Consider the following 25,575-nt stretch of genomic DNA (forward strand, 5'->3'; position numbering starts at 1 on the left):
AGACTTGAGCAATTATGAAGATATAGATCCTGAAGATTAATGGCATTCCCTATAGAAGAAGGCAATTCTACAAGACTTGAGCACCCACCAAGAATCAATGTTTGGAGATTAATGGCATTCCCAATAGTGGAGGGGAGTCCCACCAGATTTGAGCATCCATCAAGAGTCAAATATCGAAGATTAATGAGGTTTCCAATAGAAGTGGGAAGCTCCAACAGATTTGAGCATCCACGAAGAAAAATATTCTTAAGATAAGTGACATTCCCAATAGACGAGGTGAGTTTGATCAGACTTGAGCAATTACGAAGATCTAAGCTTTCAAGACTGGTGGCTGTTGAAAGATCAGGAATCTCCTTCAAGTTTACAGAATAACTCAAATCCATCTTTTTCAAATTTGGAAGCGGCTGTTCATAAAATAACAAGAATACATATTTTATACACTTAGTAATGAAACACTAAGAGAACATATAAACACTTCCATGCAAAAACGAGATTGGTAAGATGAGTCAAAATGTACAATAGACAAATGAAGTCAGACCTACTTACTTTAATTCCTTCCCACAACTTCTCAAGCTTGCTGTGATCCATGGTTAGTGTAACAAGGAAGTTCAAACTCACAATAAAAGACAAACATGTCATAGGAAAATGACTCCAGTGCAGTATTTGAAGTCTACGAGAAAAATAGTTCAGACCTCGCGATAATTGAAATGTATCACGACAACAAGAAAATCTCAAGAATTGGAGGTTAGACATTCCTTCAAAGGCTCTCTCACTTATATCTACTTCTTCTCCAGTTCCCTGGAAGTAAAAATTTATCCCTACGACACTTTTACTACCCTGATATAAAGGAAGATAGAAATGGTTAGTTATCAAATAAACTATATTCGTAGGGGCCGGACCAGTGCAAAGAAAAATAATGTCAGAACTTACTTCTGCGTCTCCTGTCAGTACTTCACAAATCTCTCTTCTATCGTGCAAAAACTGCCCTTGAATAGATTGTTTACGAACCATTTCTCTACCTAGCTTTTCTAGCAAACTATGCATCTTTATACATCCACCATGGTTGATAGATATGAGAGATTTCTCAGCCAAGACATCAAGCCTTTGCCTCACTTCCACAAACTTCTTTGCAAGACACTCTTCCACTATCTTAATCTCTTCAAAGTTAAAAAAACATGCTATATGAAGAAATAAATCTTTATCTTCGTCATCTAAAGCGTCATAGCTGAACTTCAAAATGCTCTGAATATCAGCGTCAAGGCTAGTTTCTAATCTTGGTAGTGACTTTTTCCACTCTTCCTTTGACATTCCCTTAAAGTAGGATCCCATAACTCTTAGCCCCAAAGGGAGGTTACCAGCAAGGTATGTAACTTTCCTAGCAAGCTCCTCAAAACCAGTTTTAGGAAACTTTTGACCAAAAGCATACATGCAGAAGATTTGAAGAGCCTCTTCAGTTGCTGGAAAATCCACCTTGTAAATATGGTTAATCCCATGTGCTCTGAGAAGTCTGTGATCTTGTGTTGTAATGATAATACGACTCCCAGGACCAAACCACCAAGTTTCTTTCGCCATAGCATCAAGTTGAACAGACTTGTCTACGCCATCAAGAACGACAAGAACTTTCTTGTCTTTCAACCTATCCTGGGCAACTCCTAAATGAGGAATCTTGATATCCATATGGTTGGTTATTTGAGACATAAACTGTTGTTGTAATTGCAACTTTGCGTTGTAGTCATCGGAGCCGGTTGGTCTTGAATAGGTTGCTTTGATGTTCTCCATAAAGACACTCAGCGGGTAACTGTTGGAAAGTTGGTTGTATACAACTCTGGCAATTGTGGTCTTCCCAATCCCAGGAGGACCCCAAATCCCAATCATCCTCACTTCATCTGACTGTAGGCATAACAATGGTTCAATCTTTTCCAAATGAGCTCTCATTCCAACGAACCCGTCGAAATCTCTTGATGGTGTGGAATTAATCAATATGTTCGAAATATCAGTGGCAATTTCCTTGATCATGACTGCTTCATTATCCCTATCAATTAGGTGCGGGAGAGAACATTACATTTAGTAAATAACCATGGAAGTGTCACACACATTCAAAAAGGAATATGAACTTACTGGATGTGTATTGTTTAAAAGCTACAAATATATTACAGTTTTTAGGAGCAAATGGGAATTAAAGGGACTAACCAGTTGCTTGAATGATAACCGGCGATTGTGCCCACTTCTGCCAAAGCTTGTCTCCATCTTCCAATGTCCTGCTTTGATTTACCGGCACAAGTTTTTCTAAAGACTTTCCCAAAATCTCCGGTCAGCTTTTTGACATCAGATGGATCTACTTTATGAAAAACGGCCATCACAGTTTGACCTAACTCTTCTCTGCACTTCATAGTCTCCACAAGCTCGTCAAGACACCATTTTGAAGAAGCGTAGTTTCTAGAGAGCAAGATAATAGCGATCTTAGACCCTCTAATAGCCCGAATAAGCTCAGGACCAATGGATTCCCCTCTTTTGATCTCATTATCAGCGAACGGAGTGATTCCCATTCTTTGAAATTCCATCTGAATGTGACTGAGAAAGTCTCTACGGACATCTTCCCCGCGGAAGCTGGGAAAGACTTGGTGCGTCCAGGTGCTATACAAAGAAGGTGAAGAAGGAACAGATGAAGGAGACAAAGAAGATGTAGATGATGATGAAGGAGATGAAGAAGATGAGTTATTTTCTTGGTTGTCTTGATGGAATCTGAGTTTTCTCAAAAGGATGAAGAAGCCTATTGCAACAGCAACAATGATAAAGAAAAACGAAGAAGCCATATTAATTAGTATGAACAATAATATCACAGTTTTCTTATCTCTTTTGCTTTGCTATCAACTATCACAGAGCTTTAAAGAGAGAGAGCTATGAGGAAGGCTCTGTATACAGTGTAAAAACGTTGACTTCATTGACTGGGAAAGTTGAAACTATTGGCAAAATTACATAGAATCCTCACAGAAAATTACAAGAAGGGGTCCCTACATGAGCAACTAGCTAGAGAAGAAGCTTCCTTCAATAATGTTTTAATGGAAGAAAAAATCCTTTTCTTTATCCAAGGAAAAAAAATAAGACTAAAACAAAATCATAAGAAGGAAAAAACACAACTTCACTAGCACAAACAGAAATGTAAAGATAATGTTACGAATTTTTAACATTTTAACTCTGAGAAGAAAGCAGCAACTATAACCACAAAACAACTTCAAACAAAGCGTTGGTCAAAATTTGAGTTCCATGGAACACAAGAGTCAAAAATACTTACATGGCTATATTCCATTTCTCAAATTTCTCTTAATCCGATTTTTACAAATTGATCGCCTTGCCTACAATCCAGCATCCTCTGTGTAGAGAAATTGGAAGGCATAGGGGTCCAAAAGATGAAGACTCTGTAATTAGTTTGAGGCTTTGAACCCGACGCAGATTGAACGCACAGTAAAACATCAGAACTCTGGTTAGCATCAGCATTAGAAGAAGTCTAGACCCACCACTTCCGCTTAAGCTCTTGCGTCTTGTTGTGTGTTCGTTCTACAGATGCTCTCGCTCTGCTACAAAGTTGATATTATTCTGGCTTTTTCCGGGCCCGGCCCAGGCCCATCAAACAAAAAAATGAAACCAAGGCTTATTAAGTCACTCAATTATATCGGGCATATTTATATTTAAAAAAGGGAAATTAGGTCTTTTCTATTAAAAAAACAAATTTTAGGCTTTAAACTTTATTCAATTTTTATAAATTTACATGATTCAGAGGAACACCATTCAAGCTCTCGTCATGTTCATCAACATTAAGAAGGGACCTCCACTACGAGTTGGCGTAGCCCGCATTTTCCTATCTTCCAGTCGTTACGGTTTTCGAGCTTGAACTCAAAGACAAGCTCGCTGGAAGTCACCTTCTCTTCGAACTCGAATGTGTGCAGATGCTCTGTTAAAACCGGATATACCCAATGCGTACTTGTTAGCCACGTAACATGGAGATGGTCTACCATTATCTCATCATCGTTAGCCTCATCTTCACTTTCCTTAACCAGGAAAATGCAAGCCTTAAATCTCATGGATGTAGGAATAGGCTTGTCACGTAACTTGATTGTTAATGGACCCCCATTTGAAGCTCTGTGAGTGAAGTAGCTGGGAACTTCTCCACCTGGTAACAACGCTTCTCCCCTAGTCTGGATGATGAGTTCTCTTGCTTCTTTATTCAGTTTCAAGCAGTTACCAAAGTTGAGAAGTTTCATTGGATGGTCAAAGGAGCAATCTAGTCTCTCCAGGGAGACACAGTTTACTGCGTTTATGAAAGAGACAGAATCTTGAATCTGTGGGAGCGATACCAGCTTTCTGCATCCCGTAAGTACAAGAAAACGGAGACGAGATAAACACTTGATCAATGGAGGAATCGCTTGTATATTTGCATCGATCAAGCCCAGAGACGCGATGATGTCAAAAGCATGAGGGAAGTCCTTGAGATCTTCAAAGTATGGCATATGCAACTCATTAAGATGAGGCCATGACCTGATAGAGGGAGGCACTTCTTCTATTCCGGTTCCTATGAGCCTGAGAACACGAACGTTTGTGGATATCTCAGGAAACTTTTTCAACAGCCAGCAATTAGTAAGATCAAGTTCAACCAAAGACTCCAAATTGATATTGGTGGGAAGACTCTCTAGCTTAGAGCATCCTCCTAATCTCAACCTCTCCAACTTCTGAAGGTTTCCAATAGAAATAGGAAGTTCCTCCAGATCTGAGCAATCACTAAGGTCCACTTTTCGGAGATTAATGGCATTCCCAATAGAGGAGGGGAGCTCCATCAGGCTTGAACATCCACTAAGATCCAGTTTTTGGAGATTAATGAGAAAACCAATAGAGGATGGGAGCTCCACAAGACTTGAGCATCCATAAAGATATAAAATCTCAAGATTATCAACATTCCCAATAGAGGAAGGGAGTGTGATCAGACTCGAGCAATTATGAAGATATAGATCCTGAAGATTAATGGCATTCCCTATAGAAGAAGGCAATTCTACAAGACTTGAGCACCCACCAAGAAACAATGTTTGGAGATTAATGGCATTCCCTATAGAAGAAGGCAATTCTACAAGACTTGAGCAATTATGAAGATATAGATCCTGAAGATTAATGGCATTCCCTATAGAAGAAGGCAATTCTACAAGACTTGAGCACCCACCAAGAATCAATGTTTGGAGATTAATGGCATTCCCAATAGTGGAGGGGAGTCCCACCAGATTTGAGCATCCATCAAGAGTCAAATATCGAAGATTAATGAGGTTTCCAATAGAAGTGGGAAGCTCCAACAGATTTGAGCATCCACGAAGAAAAATATTCTTAAGATAAGTGACATTCCCAATAGACGAGGTGAGTTTGATCAGACTTGAGCAATTACGAAGATCTAAGCTTTCAAGACTGGTGGCTGTTGAAAGATCAGGAATCTCCTTCAAGTTTACAGAATAACTCAAATCCATCTTTTTCAAATTTGGAAGCGGCTGTTCATAAAATAACAAGAATACATATTTTATACACTTAGTAATGAAACACTAAGAGAACATATAAACACTTCCATGCAAAAACGAGATTGGTAAGATGAGTCAAAATGTACAATAGACAAATGAAGTCAGACCTACTTACTTTAATTCCTTCCCACAACTTCTCAAGCTTGCTGTGATCCATGGTTAGTGTAACAAGGAAGTTCAAACTCACAATAAAAGACAAACATGTCATAGGAAAATGACTCCAGTGCAGTATTTGAAGTCTACGAGAAAAATAGTTCAGACCTCGCGATAATTGAAATGTATCACGACAACAAGAAAATCTCAAGAATTGGAGGTTAGACATTCCTTCAAAGGCTCTCTCACTTATATCTACTTCTTCTCCAGTTCCCTGGAAGTAAAAATTTATCCCTACGACACTTTTACTACCCTGATATAAAGGAAGATAGAAATGGTTAGTTATCAAATAAACTATATTCGTAGGGGCCGGACCAGTGCAAAGAAAAATAATGTCAGAACTTACTTCTGCGTCTCCTGTCAGTACTTCACAAATCTCTCTTCTATCGTGCAAAAACTGCCCTTGAATAGATTGTTTACGAACCATTTCTCTACCTAGCTTTTCTAGCAAACTATGCATCTTTATACATCCACCATGGTTGATAGATATGAGAGATTTCTCAGCCAAGACATCAAGCCTTTGCCTCACTTCCACAAACTTCTTTGCAAGACACTCTTCCACTATCTTAATCTCTTCAAAGTTAAAAAAACATGCTATATGAAGAAATAAATCTTTATCTTCGTCATCTAAAGCGTCATAGCTGAACTTCAAAATGCTCTGAATATCAGCGTCAAGGCTAGTTTCTAATCTTGGTAGTGACTTTTTCCACTCTTCCTTTGACATTCCCTTAAAGTAGGATCCCATAACTCTTAGCCCCAAAGGGAGGTTACCAGCAAGGTATGTAACTTTCCTAGCAAGCTCCTCAAAACCAGTTTTAGGAAACTTTTGACCAAAAGCATACATGCAGAAGATTTGAAGAGCCTCTTCAGTTGCTGGAAAATCCACCTTGTAAATATGGTTAATCCCATGTGCTCTGAGAAGTCTGTGATCTTGTGTTGTAATGATAATACGACTCCCAGGACCAAACCACCAAGTTTCTTTCGCCATAGCATCAAGTTGAACAGACTTGTCTACGCCATCAAGAACGACAAGAACTTTCTTGTCTTTCAACCTATCCTGGGCAACTCCTAAATGAGGAATCTTGATATCCATATGGTTGGTTATTTGAGACATAAACTGTTGTTGTAATTGCAACTTTGCGTTGTAGTCATCGGAGCCGGTTGGTCTTGAATAGGTTGCTTTGATGTTCTCCATAAAGACACTCAGCGGGTAACTGTTGGAAAGTTGGTTGTATACAACTCTGGCAATTGTGGTCTTCCCAATCCCAGGAGGACCCCAAATCCCAATCATCCTCACTTCATCTGACTGTAGGCATAACAATGGTTCAATCTTTTCCAAATGAGCTCTCATTCCAACGAACCCGTCGAAATCTCTTGATGGTGTGGAATTAATCAATATGTTCGAAATATCAGTGGCAATTTCCTTGATCATGACTGCTTCATTATCCCTAACAGTTAGAAGGAAGAAATAATTACAGTTAGTAGATGAACCATGGAAATATCAAACACATATAAAGAAAAAAGAACTATCACAGATCTTTAAAGAGAGCTATGATGGTATTGTTTAAAATTAAAGCTACAAATGTATAAGTTGAAGAGCAAGTAGAAATCACAAAAATAAACTAACCAGCTGGTTGAATGATAACCAGCGATGGTGGCCACTTCTGCCAAAGCTTGTCTCCATCTCCCTATGTCCTGTTCTGTTTTACCAGCGCAAGTTCTTCTGAAAACTTTCCCGAAATCTCCGGTCAGGTTTTTGACATCAGTTGGATCCACTTTATGAAAAATGGGCATCACAGTTTGGCCTAATTCTTCTCTGCACTTCATAATCTCCACCAGTTCGTTAAGACACCATTTTGATGAAGCATAGTTCCTAGAGACCAGCACAACTGCGATCTTGGATTCTCCAATTGACCGAATGAGCTCGGGTGCTATGGATTCTCCTCTTTTGATCTCATTATCAACGAAGGAAGTGATTCCCATTCTTTGAAACTCCATCTGAATGTGACTGAGAAAGTCAATACGGACATCTTCCCCGCGGAAGCTGGGAAAGACATGGTATGTCCAGTTGCGAGATGAAGAAGATGCAGGACCTGATGAAAGAGACAACGAAGATGGAGATGAAGGAGGTAAAGAAGATGACTTCTTTTCTTGGTTATCTTGATGAACTCTGAGCTTTCTCAAAAGGGTTAGGAAGCCTACTGCAGCTGCAACAGTAGTAAGAAAAAGAGAACCCATTGATTTGTATGATCAATATCAAAGTTTTCTTATCTCTTTCTATTGGATACCTTTTATTTAAAGAGAGCTATAGGAGGCTCTGTATACAGTGAAAAACGTTGACTTCATTGACTGGAACGTTGAAACTATTAGCAAAATTACATAAATCCTCACAGAAAATTACTAGAACGTACGGGTCCTACATGAGCAACTAGCAGGAGAAGAAGCTTCATTCAATAATATTTTATAGCAAATCAGATCCAAGAAGAAAAAAACTAATTAAAATCATAAGAAGGATAAATAGCTAAGGGAAAACCCAACTACACAAATACAAACAAGACAAAGCAACAACTAAAAACACATGCAATTTCAAGAAAGCACTGATCCGAGTTATTAATAATAATTGATATCCAAAATCCGAGTTCCATGGATTTAAAAAATTGAACATAAAAATGCCAAAGACTCAAAAATACACATGGCTGTTCATTCCTCAGCTTCTCTATATCCGATTGTTGCTAATTGATCAGCAACAATCAGCAATAAGACTTAGCATAACAGTAATTGAATAACAACATTGCAATCACAAGCCACAGTGAAATTTCTTTAACAGAGATCTTTAAGTACTTGCTCGATCAAGCACAGTTTATGAGCACCCCACAAAGAATATAAGGAACTGATAATGACTCTATCATTGAAGTTTATATCACATTTCATTGATTTTGAGAGTATCACATACAAAAGGAAGAATAATGAGAACGACTTTGAAGTGAATACACAATGAGAAAGTCAAAAATAATAATACGTAGACTAGTTGCGATGTAACTTAAAAGATTTTCGATAAGAAGAAGCTACGGGAGAAGGTAAGAACCTGACTGAGAGAAGAGGAAGCTGAAATGGGTTAAATCAAGGGCTTTCTTCACATTAGAGCAGCAGAATCTGAGGTTTTACGAATATGTAATGTTAGCCCCCTGACGGTTAGTGAAAGAAATTACTTATGGCCACCGCTCAAGCTCTTATGTCATCGTGTTCATTGGGAACTCCAAGAGTTTGCGTACTCCGCTCCAAGTTCGAATGTGTACATATGCGCTGTTAAAAGTTGATATATTAGACGCTGGCTATTTCTGCACTGAAGAATGAGAGCATTGCGTACATTGTTCTCTTCATCACACGCCCCTGGGTGGTAAGAACCTCTAGCTTAACATCAACCTCTGTTTTATTTTGACATCCCCCATAGCCACCGCTCAGGCTATCATCGTGTTAATCAACATGAAGGCACCTCCATGATTTGGTATACTCTGCATTCTCTGATCTTCCAATCGCTACTGTCGAGGTTGAACTCCAAAACAATCTCGCTGGAAGTCACCTCTGTGTCGACTTCAAATGTGTATAAATGTTCTGCTAAAGTTGGATTCATTACATGCCAGCTATTTTTACACCAAAACGCGACAACACTAGATGGATACTTCTTACCATCGTCACTTTGATGAACCGACAAGATGGCCTTAAATCTCATGGATGTAGGAAGAGGCCTCTCTTTCAACTTTATTGTCAATAAACCCCCGCTTGTAGCTCGATGAGTGAAGTACGAAGGCACTTCTCCACCGGGTAAAAAGGCATGTCCACTAGTCGGTGTCTTGATGATGAGGTCTCTTGCTTCTTGATTCAGTTTGTAGCACTTGGCAAATTTGAGACAAATCTTTGGACTGTGAAAGAAGCAATCTAATCTCTCCAGTGACTCGCAATCTTCTGCATCAATCATAGAGAGGGACTCTGGAATCTGTGGTAGTGATACCAGCTTTCTACATCCCTTGAGCACTAATCGATCCAGACGAGAGATTCTCTTGACCAATGGAGGAACTTCTTGTACCTCTGTATCGCTCAAGTACAGGTCTGTGATGCTGTCAAGAGCATGAGGCAACTCCTTGAGGTTTTCAAAGTAAGACATATGCAACTCATCAAGATGAGGCCATAACGTGATTGACGGAGGCACTTCTTCTATTGCAGTCTCGCTGAGCTTGAGAACTCTAATGTTTGTAGAAATCTCGGGAAAATATTTCAACACGGAGCAATCAGTGAGGTCAAGTTCAACCAAAGATTCCAAGTTAATGTTGGTTGGAAGAACCTCTAGCATAGAGCATCCGTCTAACATCAACTTCTGCAACTTCTGAAGCTTTTCAATAAAAAGAGGCAGTTCAACCAAATTTGAGCAACTACTAAGATCCAATATCTCTAGATTGGTGGTTTTTTCAATAAATGAGGGAAACTCCACAATATCTGAGCATCCTCCGAGATTTAATTTCTTGAGATTAGTGGCCTTCCCGAGAGAAGAGGGGAGCTTCATTAGACTTGAGCAATAACTCAGATTCAATTTCTGAAGACTAGCGGCAGTTGAGAAATCAGGAAGCTCCTTCAAGTTTTCAGATTCACGCAAATTCATCCTCTTGAGATTTCGAAGCGGCTGTACAGACAAATAACAAGTACATGGTTGATTCATGATATAAACCAGTGATAAATATGGATTCGTAATAAAGAGAAATAGATCAAACCTGTACTTACTTTAATTCCCTCCCACAACATTTCAAGCTTGCTGTTATCCATGGTTAGTTCGATAAGAAACTCCACGTTCACAATAGAAGGCAAACATGTCATCGGGAAATAACTCCAGTGTAGTATTCGAAGTTTACGAGACAAATAGTTCAGACCTTGAGATAACTGCAACGTATCGCAGTTACCATCGATTCTTAAGAACTGGAGATTACACATTCCTTCGAAGGCTCTCTCACTTATATTTAATTCTTCCCCAATTCCACGGTAGTCAAAATCTATACCTATAACGCTTTTACTACCCTGAAATAAAGCAACAAAATAAATTAAGTAGAGATGGTTAGTTAGTATACTATTTGTAGTAGGGAGCAATCACCAATCAGTACATCACAAATCTCAAGATAGGTTGAAAGACTTACTGCTCCATCACCAATCAGTACATCACAAATCTCTCTTCCATCGACCAAAAACTGGCGTTCTCCAGGCTCATTTATAGATAGTTTACGAACAATGTCTCTACCTAGTCTTTCTAGCAAACTATGCATCTCAGTTCGGCCGCATTGGTTAAAGAGTATGAGAGATTTCTGAGATAAGACGTTAAGTCTTTGCCTCACTTCAAAGAACTTCGTTGCAAGAAGCTCTTCCACTTTCTTAATCAGTCCGTAGTTGAAAAAGCAGGCAATATGAAGAAATAAATCTTTATCTTCATCATCCAAAGCGTCATAGCTGAACTTCAAAATGCTTCGAATATCAGTGTCAAGAGTACTTCTTAACCTTGGTAGTGAGTCTATCCACTCCTGCTTGGACATTCCCCTGAAATGGGAGCCCATAACCCTTAGCCCCAAAGGAAGTCTACCAGCGAATTTTGTAACTTCCCAAGCTAGCTCCTCAAAGCCATCTTTAGGGGACTTCTGACCGAAAGCATACATGCAGAAGATTTGAAGGGCATCATTAGCTGGTGGAAAATCCACCTGGTATATATGGTTGATCTCATGTGCTCTAAAAAGTCTACAATCTTGTGTTGTAATGATAATTCGACTCCCAGGACCAAACCACCAAGTTTCTTTCGCCATCGCCTCTAGTTGTATTGACTTATCCACACCATCAAGAACGACAAGAACTTTCTTGTCTTTCAACCTAGCTGGGGCAAATCCTAAATGAGTAATCTCCATATCCTTATGGTTGGTTATTTGAGACATAAAGAGTTGTTGCAACCGCAACTTTGTGCTGTAGTCATCAGAACAAAGTCTTGTATAGTTTGCATTGATATTGTCCATAAAGACACTCAGTTGGAAATTGTTGGAGAGTTGGTTGTATAAAACTCTGGCGATTGTGGTTTTCCCAATCCCAGGAGGACCCCAAATCCCAATCATCCTCACTTCATCTGAGTGTAGGCTTAACAAAGGTTCCATCTTTTTCAAATGAGCTCTCATCCCAATTAACCCATCGAAATCACTTGATGATATGACATTGTTCAACATGTTTGAAATATCAGTGGCAATTTTCTTGATCATGGCAGCTTCATTATCCCTAACAAATTCAGAGATCAACAAATGGGTATCAATCCAATGGTAATGTTTAAGAGCAAATGGAAATCTCAAGGACTAACCAGTTGCTCGAATGGTAACCAGCGATTGTAGCCACTTGAGCCAGAGCTTCTCTCCATCTACCAATGTCTTCTTTTGTTTGACCAGCACAAGTTTTTCTAAATACTTTCCCAAAATCACCGCTCAGCTTTTTTACTTCAGATGGATCAACTTTATAGAATATGGCCACCACTGTTTGGCCCAACTCTTCTCTGCACTTGATAATCTCCACCAGTTCGTCAAGACACCACTTTGAAGAAGCATAGTTCCTAGAGACCAGCACAACTGCGATCCTAGAGTCTCTAATGGCCCGAATGAGCTCGGGGCCGATGGACTCTCCTCTTTTGATCTCATTATCAACGAAGGAAGTGATTCCCATTCTTTGAAACTCCATCTGAATGTGACTGAGAAAGTCTCTACGGACATCTTCACCCCGGAAGCTTGGAAAGACATGGTATGTGCATATGCGAGAAGAAGAAGAAGGTGGAGTAACTGATGAAAGAGACAAAGAAGATGGAGGTGATGAAGAAGAAGAAGAAGAAGAAGAACTCTCTTCTTGGTTATCTTGATGAATTCTGAGTTTTCTCAAAAACGTGAGAAGGCCTATTGCAACAGCAACAATGATAAAGAAAAAAGAAGAATCCATTAATCAGTATGATGGAAAGATGATCACAGAGATTTACAGAGAGAGCTATGTAGAGGAAGAAATTACTAAAGAGGCTTCGTGAACACAGAACGTTGACTAAGTATGTTAAAAACTACTTAGCAAAACAAAACAAGATTAGGTACTTTCTTTATTCCATATACCGTATATGATATACCTAATTCCTCATAAAAAATTACAAGAACGTTATGAAGGTCCTACAAGTACAGGGACCAACCAGTAAGATAGGAAGGAAGTTTCGTTTAAGGATGTTTTCTTAGAAAAAAGTAAGACTGGACTCCAAGAAGAACATCTAAGCTATGAAAACAAAAGAATAATGAAAGATAAAACAGTAGAATCTGACTTGTGGCAATTCTATTCTTAACAAGAAAACATCAATTAAGAAGAACACAAGCGCACCTAAGTAGTGACTAATATCTGAGATGTTTATTAAAACATGAAAACATGAAAACGCAGAAATGTCAAAAACATACTACATCGCACTTCTTGAATCCCTCAAATTTGACAAGCGTACGGAGAAATCTTCGTTTACAAACCCATGGCGATATAGCTCGACTTGTCTGTAATCGAGAATCGTTCATCATCAGTGTCGAAATCGGAAGGGATAGGGACAATAGTGGAAATATATTAAAAGATAAAAAACTTCAGAAAAGTTGCTCGGGATTTTGAACCCCCAACGTGAATCGAACACACAACCTTAGTCACAATGTCATATATGTCTCATAGAACAAAATTAGTGTTTTTTTTTCTTTGTTAAAAAGAAAAACAAAATTATCTTTGAATGACTACTACTACTACTACAACAAGAGAAGTTGGTCAAAAAAAAAACAAGAGAAGTTGGTCTAACAACAATTGGAAATTTAGCTCTTCACATCCCATATAAACTTTAACATGATAATTATTAATAATACAATTCCCCTGTAAATTATTTATCCACAAAAATATAACCACAAGATTGAAGAAGGAAGAAGATCAAAGGCTTGCATCAGCGTTAGAACCACCTCCTCCTCCTCCTCTCTTGTTTCCTGTTGTGTTCTTCAGAATCTGCACACACACAAAACAACTCAATACTTGCAACCAAATAAAAACCATTAATCACCACACCAACACAAAAAGAACCTAAACTAATTTGGAGATTATGATAGCTCCTTAGTTCTTCTAACTTCCTAAACTAAATTGGTGAGTCCTAGGCTCATTAGTAATTGCCAGCAATGTTACAAATCATTGAATATCCCAGATTATATCAACCGGCCAGATCGATGGAGACTTACATGTCGAAGCATCTGGTTCTCGTTCTGCAAAGTAGAGAGACGCTCTTCAAGCTCAGAGTTTTTGTTCTCCAAGTCTTTAACTCTGTTTTCCAACTCACTCAAGTAAGCCTTTTTCCTCTCTCTTGCTTGCTGTGCTGAAACTCTATTCCTCAACAACCTTTTCTCACCATCAAAAAAAATTTACCAAACAAACCCCATCACGCAACCACCCTTCCATCAACGTTACGAAGGGTAAAGATGTAAAATTTAAGGTGAAGAAAAAGAAAAGAAAAGAAAAGAAATCAAAACACCTCTTAAGACGCTTGTTCTCTTTCTCCGCCGGTGTCCTCCCTCGCTTCCTTTGACTTTCCCCGACTGTCGCCTGTGTCCTCTCCTGTCCGTTCGCCGATCCAGATTCTCTCCCTGATATTTCTTTCCCCGCAGCTTCTCCTCCGAACTCCGGCACTCGCCTTATCTCCTCATCGCTTTCAATTCCTACATAAAAACAAAAAGAGACTTTAAGCCAAAAGTTCGAAACTTTACTAACACAATTAAAAACAACAGATCTTCTCGGGGAGACTAAAAACAAAATCTACAGACCCAATTGAGAATTCATAAACCTAATACCCAATGCATGATGATGAAAATCAATGAGATCAGTCGTTGGGAGAAGGAAAAAAAAAACAAAAAGTACCTTCTTTGATCTCCAAATGTGGAGCAGAGCTTGAAGATCTCTCACTGCTTGATGGTAAAGAGCTTGCAGCTAAAGAGCTTGTCGCTTGTTCCTGCATTTTTTTCTCTTACTCTTTTTACAAGATCGATCAGACAAGACAGAGAGAGAGATAGGGAGAGAGATTGTTCTAGTCTTCTTAGTAGAGCGGAAAAGAGCGGGACTTGGGATTTACAGAAGAACCAACTTTGGGAAAGAATCTAATTTGCGATACATTTTTTTGGGAAGGGAATAAGATTAGTGTGGTCACATCCGTTAGATCTGAGGACAATCTGACGATTGTAGAGTGTGAGTCGTGGACGAAGCTGAGCCTTGAGGAAATACATGGGATCCAAAGGCCCATGAGGTTGGAGCGTGGGTGAAAACAAGCCGTTGGATCTGGTTACCATCTTACGGTGAATAATGGATAACGGGGACAATAGATGGGACCCATGTCTGTCCTGGACATAACAATTTCATTCTGTCACTTTGGCCCCACTCGCCTACAACGACCGTCAAAAGTGTTTTTTATTTTATTTATTTATTTTCTGGTGATTTGTTTTTTGTCACACGCATTAACTAACGAGTATTAAACTGAAGAAAACTACATTAACAGGAGAGGACGAAGTAAAAAGATTGTATAGTACAAAGTTTCTCAGTAAGAAGATAACTAATACTATAAACACACCTCGTATTACCAAAAAACAATGTCCTTGATGAGTTTCTGAGAATCCAGAAAGCAAATCATTGCACATCTCAATGGAAACATTATAAATCAAACAGGAGCTTGATATGGAGCACGCTTATCTGGAACTCCGTCCTCTGCTCGTTTATCTTCGAACCACTTCAAAACTCGCTTCCTTGGAAGATTCGTCACTTGAACAATGCTGCTAACCACCGCATTCTATACACAGCATCATCATTAAACATTATATGTGAGAATTGAGATTAGAGCTGACGTTAAATTGTATTCAAATGTAAAGGAGAATCCTTACAGTGGGTCGTTTTGATCTTCTGTAAACTTTTTCTAGTGTTTCAATGTGAGCTTTCTTCACTCTTTTCTGAGCAGACCATCTTTGTTGCATCACATGAACTGCTTCGTCTTTTACTTTTTCGACAGGTTCGACCACAACATCTTCTTCTTCGGCTGATGATGATTCCACTGGAGTTGGATCAGGTGAGGAGTTTTCAGGTGCTGCTACTGGCGGTTTTTCATCTGGTAGTGTAGCACTTAACATTAGAAGCTTCGGAGGAGGGTCACGAAGTAATTCAAGAACATAAGCCCTGTCTAGACAAACCTCAGCTGCCAGATTTTTTATCTGCAGACCACAACAAAACCATCTATTAACAGTGATGCATTTGAAACTCAGAGGATCTACTTGTTCTTTGTCAATTCCGAAGCAAAACCTGTAAAGCAGACTAACCTAAGAACTATACTAAAGTATGGTTCAAACATATGTAAGGCTGTATGCAACATCAAATCATCAACATTGAACTGAAACTTACACTAGTTTTACGACGGCCAGCTTTCAATGCATAAGCCAATCTTCTAAGCTGCCAATTCTTCAGCTTACTCGGTCTTTCATCTTCTTCTTCACTGTCATCATCATTTTCATCTTCATCATCTTCATCATCATTATTATCATCTTCATCTTCATTTTCATCTTTATCATCCACAACATCACCAGTGGCTGAACCAAACAAGTCAATGCCATCATCATCATCGTCACCACCACCTAATACTCGAGCTAACTCGTCTGCTAATGCATTTAACTCTTCCTCACTGATCTCCTCATCATCGATTGACGAATTATCATTCTTCAAATCTTCTTCCAATAGATTAAACAATGCCTCAAATGGATCATCCTCTTCCTCGCTTTCTCCATTATCATCTCGCTCAAAACTTTTCTGTCAAAAATAATGAAACCTAAGACTAAGAGACTGATACGAAATCAAAAAGAGGCAAACCAATTCTAGTCCAATTTGGCCAAAGTAGCAGGTAAAAGCAAGTGCGGACATTCTGATTCTCATTATGTTTGTCTTACCTTTTTGTTCTTCTTCGGCGACGGCGAAGACGAAGACGCGAATCCTTTTCGATTCTTCCCACGAGCAAAAACAAGTACAGATCGAAGAGACGGACTGTGAAATGGAAGAGATAGACTACAAGGACTAGATTTCCGATTCCGAAATAGAACTCTGTTGACGGACACACGTGACGACGAAGAAAACGACGGAGGAAGAAGATGAGAGACGACGCCGGAAGAAGAAGATAGAGCAACCGCCATAGTTTTTATCTTCAAAACTGTTTGATGTTTTTTCAGTACAGTGATTTTTATAGGGAACCCTAAGAACGACGTCGTTTCATCCTTAAAGATCTAAACATTCATGCTGTTTCATGTCTTCAATGTAGCAAAGCGTGTCGTTTTAGTAAGTGTTTATTTTGTTCTTCGTCGTTATCGTCTGGTACTTACAACGGGTCCACTCTGTCTCTCTACACGAAGAAATTTGTATCTCGCTCTCTCTCTAGATTCGATTTCTTTCTGGCTTGATCATGGCGAATCCAGGGCAATCAAAGGGATGGCTTAAGAAATGGACGTCAATGGCTTCATCGGTTTACTTCGTCTTGATCATACTTCAGATCCCTCTCTTCAGGTAAAAATTCATACTTAAAACATATCTTTTAGCTGCGTAATTTGGAACCCTAGCTTTCGTTGTTTGACGACAGATACGTTAATGAATCCGAGATTTGGACGATGAGTGTGGATTGATGGAAACACAATTTCCTATTTTGTTTTAGTATGTACTATTAACTACTTGATCTCTAGACTAAGAAACTTTAAGCTAGTTTTGATTTGCTTAATCAACTTAATCAAGTAATAATTTCATAAAACTTGACCCTTGAGAAAGAGGTGCTAGTTTTGATTACTAGAATAGACTTTATATGGATCATTACTTGGTTTGGTTTGTAACTCTGGTGAATCTGACTTGATTTGTAATCTCAAAACAGGGTTCCATGTAGATCTGGTATGTGTTCATCTCCGATCCATGTGACATCGTCTCAGTTGATTTCTAGTGAGATCTTTCCTGTTCCGGTGATTAAGGCTCTCTTGTACCCTGGTGCTATTGTCAATGGTCTTGCCACCAACATGACGTTTCCAAAGTGGGAGAATGTCTTAGATATTTACAATCTCACCAATGTCAAAGAAGCATCTGCCGTGACCGATCTTCAGCGCCTAGAGGTCTCCCTAGATCTCTCCTATTCATCATTCTCACTTTCTGATTGTTTGTATTGCATTGTGTAGCAACTAATTACTAAGATTCATGTGCTCTCATTTCTGCTAACAGTCTCACAAGTGATTTATTTGTGTTCAGGTTCTTGCAGGGAGTTACTTTTCTGTAGCTGGAGCGTTTGTAGGTTTGCTAAAGCCTGGTAGGATGGGCATGTTTGGGTCATTGCTACTAGTTTGGGGTCTTGTTAAAGAAGGGATCTTAGGGAAGCCAGTAAATACTGACCCAGCCAAAACCGTCTATGTGTACCCGACCATGGTGATTGCGATGATCTGCGCTTTCTCTATGATAAAGTATGACTTGAGGAAAGCCACGAGGGCCGCTCCAGCTCGTCCCATTGCTAAACCTCTAATGAGTTCTTCAAAGTCTAAGCTGAAGTAGAGTTTTGATCGTGCAGTAGGGCTTGTTGTCTTGTCTTTAGTGGACATGCTGTGATAGGAGAATTACACTGTCGCACACTTCACTGTGTTATAGACTCTCATGTATCCTGCTTGAGTTATGTCAGTTGTTTAGTTTCTGTACTTTACTCATTTTCCACATCTGAAATCCAAAGTTTTTTTTTCTCCTCAAAAGCTTACCTGACCATATTTCCCATGAGACAGACTCGAGTTTGAATACATTGGTACTGAGTTAGTCTAGTGGAGGACTAGTCTAGGGGTTTGTCTGTGATAGCTCAACTACGGTATTGAAGTAGGTTTGAGTTCAGAGCTTTAAAGCGGTAATCAGGACTAAGCGTTAGAGTGTTTTCTAGGATTTGGTTAAGTTTAGGGGAGGGAGAATAACCTCAAGCATGGAAACTCATAGATTAGTGCATACCTACAGACTAATTCGACGAACTAGATCAGGCTTGAAGGAAACTGGGAAAAAACGAGATAGCAAGTGTTATGCAGAAGATGTTAAGTGTCGATGGAAGCGTTTCCATATAAATATAGCATTGTGAAATCAGAACAAACAACATAACAATCCAGCCATGAAACATGAATTTTATATTTATTATTACTTTTGTCCTCTATTAGATTTCCAAGAGCTCTTAGGTACAAAATCCCGCAGGATGGTGAATATGTAGCAATGGGATTAGAATTCTTCATAATGTTTATTTAAGTTAAAGGATGTGAAAAGTATGATGGTCAAAGAATCAAGGCGCCACACACAATAGCTACGGAATTACAGACAGACAAAACTGGCACAGAAACGAACACTGGGAAATCAATGGTCAAAGAGACCATATAACATCCAATGTCTGAAACTAGGTATTTGATCACCTGACTTGGCTACGCTTTCGTTGCTTGATGTCATCTTGAGAAAAGTGATGTGACTCGTTTGGGAGATGTCAGCTTTGCCACGCTCTTAAACTATCAAAGTCATGCAGAATTAGAACCAGTTCAGTCACCAATTTGTTTTTCACTTTTCTTCAACAATCACCTGTCTGATTTAACAGTGTTTGGAAGAGTAATTTACCTTTGGTTGGTTGTATTTCTCACGGGTGGCAGCGAGGGTACAGCCACTGGTGTTGAGCTGCAAGTCCTCCATTGCGAGAACTGTGCTCTTCAGATCAGCTACCTCATATCTGGTGTAGTGTTGCAGAGTAGGGTTCTATAACCAAGAGCATCCTTTTTATCAGTACTAAAACGGGCAAACATAAAAACAACGTTTTTCAAGATTTAAGAAACATGAGCTGACCCAAGGATGGTCAGTTTGGTCGAGTGTCCATCTGGCAAGGAAAACAGCTGAAGCAGCAGTTAGTGATGGCAGGAACCTTAGGAAAGTATATTCCATGAGTGTCAATTCGGCGAGATAGTTTGCTAAAAACTCCAATTCAATGAGAGGTGCCTGTAAAACAGTTATAAGAAAGAAGGCACTAAATTTAGATTCCAAGTTTCTGTAGAGGATTAATGACGGATGGGTCATTGTTTAATACCTTGTAAGAAGCTTGAGCTGCTTTAATAAACCGCCTGAAAAACATAATCTTGAGGTAAGATGAAAACTGAGTGGTACTATTTTAAAATGTGAGCTGGAAAGATGTGATGTAGCAGTTCTGCCCTTCAGTGTTTACCTCAGAAATGTTTTGGTGGTAGGAACCGATAATTTAAAGTGCACCAAATTTAGAACTTGAATCTCCATGCTCAGCACCTGAGACGCAGATTCTAGTTTGTTTATTTTTATCAAGAATTTTTACACATTAAAGACACCGAAATGTGTGATTTGAATGTTAATTACCTCTGGTTTTGTGTATGTGTTGGCCGTAATGAAACAAAACTCCTCCACCCGTGGAGCGCAAAGCTCTTCATATTTTCTACAAGGCCCAACAAAAGGTACAAGGAAGAGAAAGCCTTAGTTTCTCTACTTAACAAGTTTACATATATATATGTACGCGCTGTCCTTGTGATGCAATGCTATCTTATTGCTATAACCTGAAACTGACACACACACACACACAGAGAGACAACAACAAAGTAGGGACTTACGAAGCTATAAGCATGCAAGAGACACCAAGGAGCTGGAGTCTTTGCCTTTCAATGTAAGTGTTGGACAGAAACCGGTCGATAAGATTCACTGTTAGGTAAAGTGTATCTGGAACCAGCTTGTAGTCGTCAGAAACCTGAAAAATACCACGCAGTTCATTATTTTACTCAAAATTGTGGAAAACTATCATCAGTTTGTGCTCAAATTTTTCTAAGAAAGCTATGTATAGGAATGTTCAGTACCCTGTTCAATAAAAAACATGATCAGATGATGCCGTTATTCGCAAATATGTGCTAAGTTTGAAGGAAACTAACCTCTACAAGCCAGTCAATCAGAATCTTTCTCATGTCTGGATCGATATCTCGCTGCACAAGCTCCATATAATTAGCCAAGGGTCGTTGTTGAAGCTGCAAGAAAAAAGGGGTTATAACTCCAACAGTCTTTATATGAAGTTGTCATAATGATATTATTTACAAGAAGTTAATTGTGGAAAGATGTAAACCAAATATCTGCATCATGTAATTCAATACCTCTGCAACATGTATGTTGTCGTATATATCACCAGCATATAAACTGCAACACTGTGGATCTTCGACGTTGGAATCAATATCTACAACTTGAAGAAAATCCATGACACCAGATCCCTCTTCTTCTGCACAATCCAGTAAGAGATACATACCTTTAGTAAGTTTGAGGAATCTACATTTTGGTATAGACTTCAGTTGTTTCAACCCTTGACAGCACAACTTAATGGGAATAACTACTAAAATTTCAGCATTTTGGAGTCCGATGATTGAGTAAAAGTTGGCAAGGAATAAAAATGAACACGGAGTTGAGAAGAGTGTAGATTCTGTCATAATATTCATTATTCACAAACACAACAATTCTTACCTTTCTCAGTAACTTCTTCATCTTTAGAATTTGGAAGAGACGCAACTTGGGCTTCAGCCATCCTGATCTTGGACAAATCTTCTGCTAATTTTGATTTTTCGGTATGCATATCTACCATCATTTCCATGGCAATATTAGCACCTTCCTTTGCTGCTTTATTAGGCTTCTTTAGACATTTTCTGTTAGCCTGCAATGTAATGTCAATAATAAGAAGCAAAAGGGGGAGTTTGTAGGCTATATAACCAACATAACATGCACACCAAACAAGTTTACCTTGATGAATACCTATATAACCAACAGAAAATGAACACATTATCATCTGAAAATGTTTACCTTGATGTTGCCTCCCTTGAGGAGTTCTGAATAAATATTTTCTGCAGAAGCACTACTGACATCCTTAAGTACTGCACGTTTCTTTTGCTGTTAAATCAGAGGCAAGAAGATTAGAGATTTTAGCATCATCTGCTGTAATTCGTTCATGACTATTTATAAGAACATGTTTCATTACCTGTTTAAAAGAGGGTTTTGTTAAAGGTACTGATACTCCTCCCCCCAAAGCATTTTTAGCTCGTGATCTCGTTATTCGAACAAAATTCTCCTGAACATCTAAAGTGGAGACATTTTCTTTGTTTGCATTCGGATGCATCGAAGAAGAGGAATACATAATTTAGTCTAAATAAGCCAGTGGTTTAGCCAACCCTGCAGAACAAACAGGTTATAGTCATTGTCTATCCTATAACCTCCATCAAAAAAAAAACCAATGCAGCATAAATTTCAGGAAGAAACAAGCATAGAATAGAAATTGAAACGATTCCTTAATACCCAAACTGAACCACAGATCTCAATTTCACACGATTCTAACTACGGAGTGAAATCAGCTTAAACAAGCAAGCAACAGCTTATCACAACAAGTTTCATGTTTCCTCCACCTAATTCCTCATCGTTAGATCCAATTTCAAAGTTAATCATTCGAAATCGAGCAAAGCCTTGTGTTCTTCACAATCCCATAGCAAAATCCATTAAGAAGACCGATTACATAAACAAACAACGAGCTATAGCGTACACACAAACACACGTTTCGTAAAATCAAAATAAAAACACAAAAGAGGAACGATCTCAATAATTTCATCTTCTCAGTGATTACCCATGCTCGACGAACAAATACGCAGAAGCCAAAATAACAAACGGAAACAACAAAGAGGAATTATCTCAATCGATGACCGGAAAAAAAAAAAAAAAAAACATTCTCGGGAGAAATCGATCAGCCTAAAACCCAAACAACGATTAACACCGATCGATCAACACGAAGAGCAACAAGCTACGATTCCGAGAAAAAAAAAATCATAGAATCGGTAATCAAACAGGAAACGGTGAGCAAACGAGAGAGGTGATGATCATACCTGGCTGAGAGCAAAATAGGTTTATGAGTTTTGTGAACGAGCTCTAATGGCGGTAGAGAGAAGAAGGTCACGCTCCAGAGAGAGAGAGAGAGCGTGTGTTGAAATATGTGTAGGTGGGGAGGAGAGCGGAGGAGGAGCGGGGGGGAAGCGACTGACTGAAAAGGTACTGTTTGAAATTCAGATTATTTTTTGCGGAGATAAAAACAAAAATCAGAAAAACAAACTTTCTAGTTAGAAAAAAATAACAAAAAAAGACGAATTATTTGCTTTCTCAGGGAAAATCTTATTTTATATGGTAAAATATTGTCAAAATGTATACTATATCTTGGTCTTTATTACTATACAAGGAATAGTGCTACTGTAAATTAATTTCTTTTTAATCCATTAAATATGTTGGACCAGTGAAAAAATAGAAATAAAATTATATGTTGGGTAATTTATTTTTAAATAAATATATAAAATATTGAATCATAAAATACGTGGACAAATGATCGGTCGAGAAATATTCAACATATAGTAGACTGAATATAGAATTCTCAACGGTAATAACGGTTTTTCAAAAAGTAATATACGCGCTTTAATACACACAGTAATAGACTGATAGTTGATAATGTTCTATTTAAAAAAAAACAAATATTTGTATTAAATGTGATAAATGTTATGTACATAAATTACATTAAATATTATTCTAATGATATAATATCATTATCGTTTGTGTTTAATTTTACTATATTCTTAATAACATTTAGGATTTTATAATCAGAATTTATCTATTTGCAAACATTAAATCCGATTCACATACCAATCAATCTAGTATTCGACTTCAGATTAATTACAAATTTTGACATCGCTAAATTGATACATTAATTTTTTTTCAACAATTATTATCTTTAAATTAATTTGATATATAATTGACAAAATATATGGACAAATGATCGGTCGAGAAATATCCAACAAGTATTAGACTAAATATGGAATTCTCAACGATAGTAACGGTTTTTCAAAAAGTAATATATGCGTTTATATACATACGGTAATAGTTGAGAAGTTCTATTTAAAAAAAAAACTATTAAATGTGATGAATGTTATGTACATAAATTACATTAAATATTGTTGCACTAGTATAATATCATTATCGTTTGTGTTCATGTTTACCGTATTTCTTAATCGCATTTAGGATTTTATAATCAAAATTTATCTATTTACAAACGTTGAATCTGATTCACAGACGAATCAATCTAGTATTCGACTTCGGATCAGTTACAAATTTTGACATCGCTAAACTGTTACATTATTTTTTTTCAACAAATATTAATTTATTATCTTTAAATTAATTGGATTTATAATTGACAAAAAAATGAAATATATGGTCAATAACATTTATATGTTAATCTTTTTAAAAGGGAAACATAATTAAATAAATTTGAAAATTAAATGGAGAGGATAATAACAAAATTAATTGCATTCTCACAAGTATTTCAAAAGATATTATTCACATATAAGAAATTCATTTTTGTTCTAGTTAAGAAAACGTTTCTACCAATTCAAGAACATTAAATTATACGTTGTATTTGGTCATATACGAATCACACCCATACAAATTGTTTTTCACATGTAGAAGGAACTGAGAGAGCATCTTACACACTTGAACAAATGTTCTATACATACGTGTGAAAAAGGATTAGAAACAAAAATAATCTGTGCAATCAAATTATCCATTCTACAAAGTACAAACCTCGGATCTGATATAATACCACCGTCGTTTATGTGTACTTGAACAAATGTTATATACATACGGTGAATGTTTAGCACATAATTTACATCAAATGTTACATAAAGACAGTCAACCATGACAATAAAAAGGAAAAACATAAATGGGAGGATCACTTGGCTTAGATAACGTGGGCAACATTTAACCAGGGGACTTTTTGGGTCGGTATGGTGCTCGAGGTGCCTTTGTGTGCTAAAAGTACTCTAAATGCTTTTCGCTTCAAAATATACGTAACAAACTGAAAATCTTCATCCTCGCTTATAATCATCACCACTTGAGGCTCTTGGAGATGCAAAACCTCTTTGCAAGTCCATGCCAACACATAAGATATTAATTTCTTGTCTGTCATTTCTTTTATTCCTTCAAGATTCTGGATCGCATGGATCTTCATCTCCAAGTGTTGTTAACTTTGCTCCAAGCTGACTTGTACGGCCACAACCAACCACATGAATTGTTATCCCTCAACAGAATATTAGATTACCATTGTTGTTTGTGTTTGATTTTATAGTATTTCTTTTAATCAAATTTGAGATTTTACGATCAAAATTTATCCATTCTACAAAATACAAACCTGGAATCTGATCCAAATGCCAATCAATCTAATATTGGAGTTCAGATCAATTACAAATTTTAACATTGCTAAACTAATACATAATTTATTTTCAACTTTTTTGTTATCTTTAATTTAATTTTGTATCTAGTTGACCAAAAAATAAATAAATTTGATATATATGGTCAATAATGTTTATTTGTCTATCTATTTACAATGAAAACATAAAAGTAATTGCATTCTCACAATTATTCTGAAAGATATTATTCACATTTAGAAGAAATTCATTTTTTGTTAACATTAGTAAAAAAAAAACGTTATCAACAATAAGTATTTGATCATATACGCATACAAATTGTTATGCACAAATAGAAGAAACTCGTAGAATCCTTTACTTGTAACATGATAATTTGTATATACTTAAAACAAATATTATATACGATTTATACGTATGAAAAAAGAACTAGAAAGATAATTTTTATTTGGAGGAGGAAAATATTATATGGATGTATAAAAAAGAAAAAAAAAAAAAAAAAAAAA

General features: G+C 37.6%; 7 protein-coding genes across 8 annotated transcripts in view; 1 reads left to right on the forward strand and 6 right to left on the reverse strand.

Moving 5' to 3' along the window:
* The window catches only part of LOC104709085 (disease resistance protein TAO1-like), a 5,900-nt gene extending 3,070 nt beyond the window's left edge, over positions 1-2,830 (reverse strand). The window contains exons 1-4 of the mRNA XM_019228219.1: positions 2,191-2,830; positions 931-2,032; positions 547-837; positions 100-404 (exon numbers count right to left, since the gene is read on the reverse strand). Coding sequence (XP_019083764.1) covers positions 100-404; positions 547-837; positions 931-2,032; positions 2,191-2,813 — 2,321 coding nt within the window. The 5' untranslated portion in view covers positions 2,814-2,830. The remainder of the gene's footprint in view (positions 1-99; positions 405-546; positions 838-930; positions 2,033-2,190) is intronic.
* Positions 3,742-7,958, reverse strand: LOC104705389 (disease resistance protein TAO1-like). 2 transcript variants are annotated; one of them, XM_010421381.2, is made up of 4 exons: positions 7,330-7,958; positions 6,049-7,150; positions 5,665-5,955; positions 3,742-5,522 (listed from the first exon to the last, which is right to left on the reverse strand). In XM_010421381.2, the coding sequence occupies exons 1-4, from the start codon at positions 7,938-7,940 to the stop codon at positions 3,813-3,815; spliced, it is 3,714 nt and encodes a 1,237-aa protein (XP_010419683.1). In that variant the 5' UTR covers positions 7,941-7,958; the 3' UTR covers positions 3,742-3,812. The 2 variants fall into 2 exon arrangements, with proteins under 2 accessions (XP_010419683.1, XP_010419682.1); XM_010421380.2 differs by having other exon boundaries at positions 5,665-7,150.
* Positions 8,611-12,803, reverse strand: LOC104705388 (probable disease resistance protein RPP1). Its single transcript, XM_010421377.2, has 4 exons — positions 12,073-12,803; positions 10,883-11,993; positions 10,476-10,766; positions 8,611-10,377 (listed from the first exon to the last, which is right to left on the reverse strand). The coding sequence occupies exons 1-4, from the start codon at positions 12,693-12,695 to the stop codon at positions 9,181-9,183; spliced, it is 3,222 nt and encodes a 1,073-aa protein (XP_010419679.1). The 5' UTR covers positions 12,696-12,803; the 3' UTR covers positions 8,611-9,180.
* Positions 13,557-14,924, reverse strand: LOC104705390 (transcription factor HY5). The gene is made up of 4 exons (XM_010421382.2): positions 14,658-14,924; positions 14,275-14,458; positions 13,985-14,141; positions 13,557-13,757 (listed from the first exon to the last, which is right to left on the reverse strand). Exons 1-4 carry the CDS (start codon positions 14,752-14,754, stop codon positions 13,686-13,688), a joined length of 510 nt encoding a protein of 169 aa, XP_010419684.1. The 5' UTR covers positions 14,755-14,924; the 3' UTR covers positions 13,557-13,685.
* Positions 15,278-16,974, reverse strand: LOC104705391 (protein OVEREXPRESSOR OF CATIONIC PEROXIDASE 3-like). The gene is made up of 4 exons (XM_010421383.2): positions 16,718-16,974; positions 16,179-16,580; positions 15,668-15,991; positions 15,278-15,576 (listed from the first exon to the last, which is right to left on the reverse strand). The coding sequence occupies exons 1-4, from the start codon at positions 16,955-16,957 to the stop codon at positions 15,448-15,450; spliced, it is 1,095 nt and encodes a 364-aa protein (XP_010419685.1). The 5' UTR covers positions 16,958-16,974; the 3' UTR covers positions 15,278-15,447.
* Positions 17,138-18,525, forward strand: LOC104705392. The gene is made up of 3 exons (XM_010421384.2): positions 17,138-17,324; positions 17,680-17,911; positions 18,045-18,525. The coding sequence occupies exons 1-3, from the start codon at positions 17,224-17,226 to the stop codon at positions 18,339-18,341; spliced, it is 630 nt and encodes a 209-aa protein (XP_010419686.1). The 5' UTR covers positions 17,138-17,223; the 3' UTR covers positions 18,342-18,525.
* Positions 18,928-22,922, reverse strand: LOC104705393 (cyclin-A2-2-like). Its single transcript, XM_010421385.2, has 13 exons — positions 22,715-22,922; positions 21,823-22,013; positions 21,648-21,734; positions 21,315-21,501; positions 20,954-21,075; positions 20,738-20,830; positions 20,426-20,559; positions 20,178-20,253; positions 20,014-20,090; positions 19,879-19,912; positions 19,641-19,790; positions 19,419-19,553; positions 18,928-19,312 (listed from the first exon to the last, which is right to left on the reverse strand). Exons 2-13 carry the CDS (start codon positions 21,976-21,978, stop codon positions 19,253-19,255), a joined length of 1,311 nt encoding a protein of 436 aa, XP_010419687.1. The 5' UTR covers positions 21,979-22,013; positions 22,715-22,922; the 3' UTR covers positions 18,928-19,252.

This window comes from Camelina sativa, chromosome 8 (assembly GCF_000633955.1).
Source record: "Camelina sativa cultivar DH55 chromosome 8, Cs, whole genome shotgun sequence".
Lineage (NCBI taxonomy): Eukaryota > Viridiplantae > Streptophyta > Magnoliopsida > Brassicales > Brassicaceae > Camelina > Camelina sativa.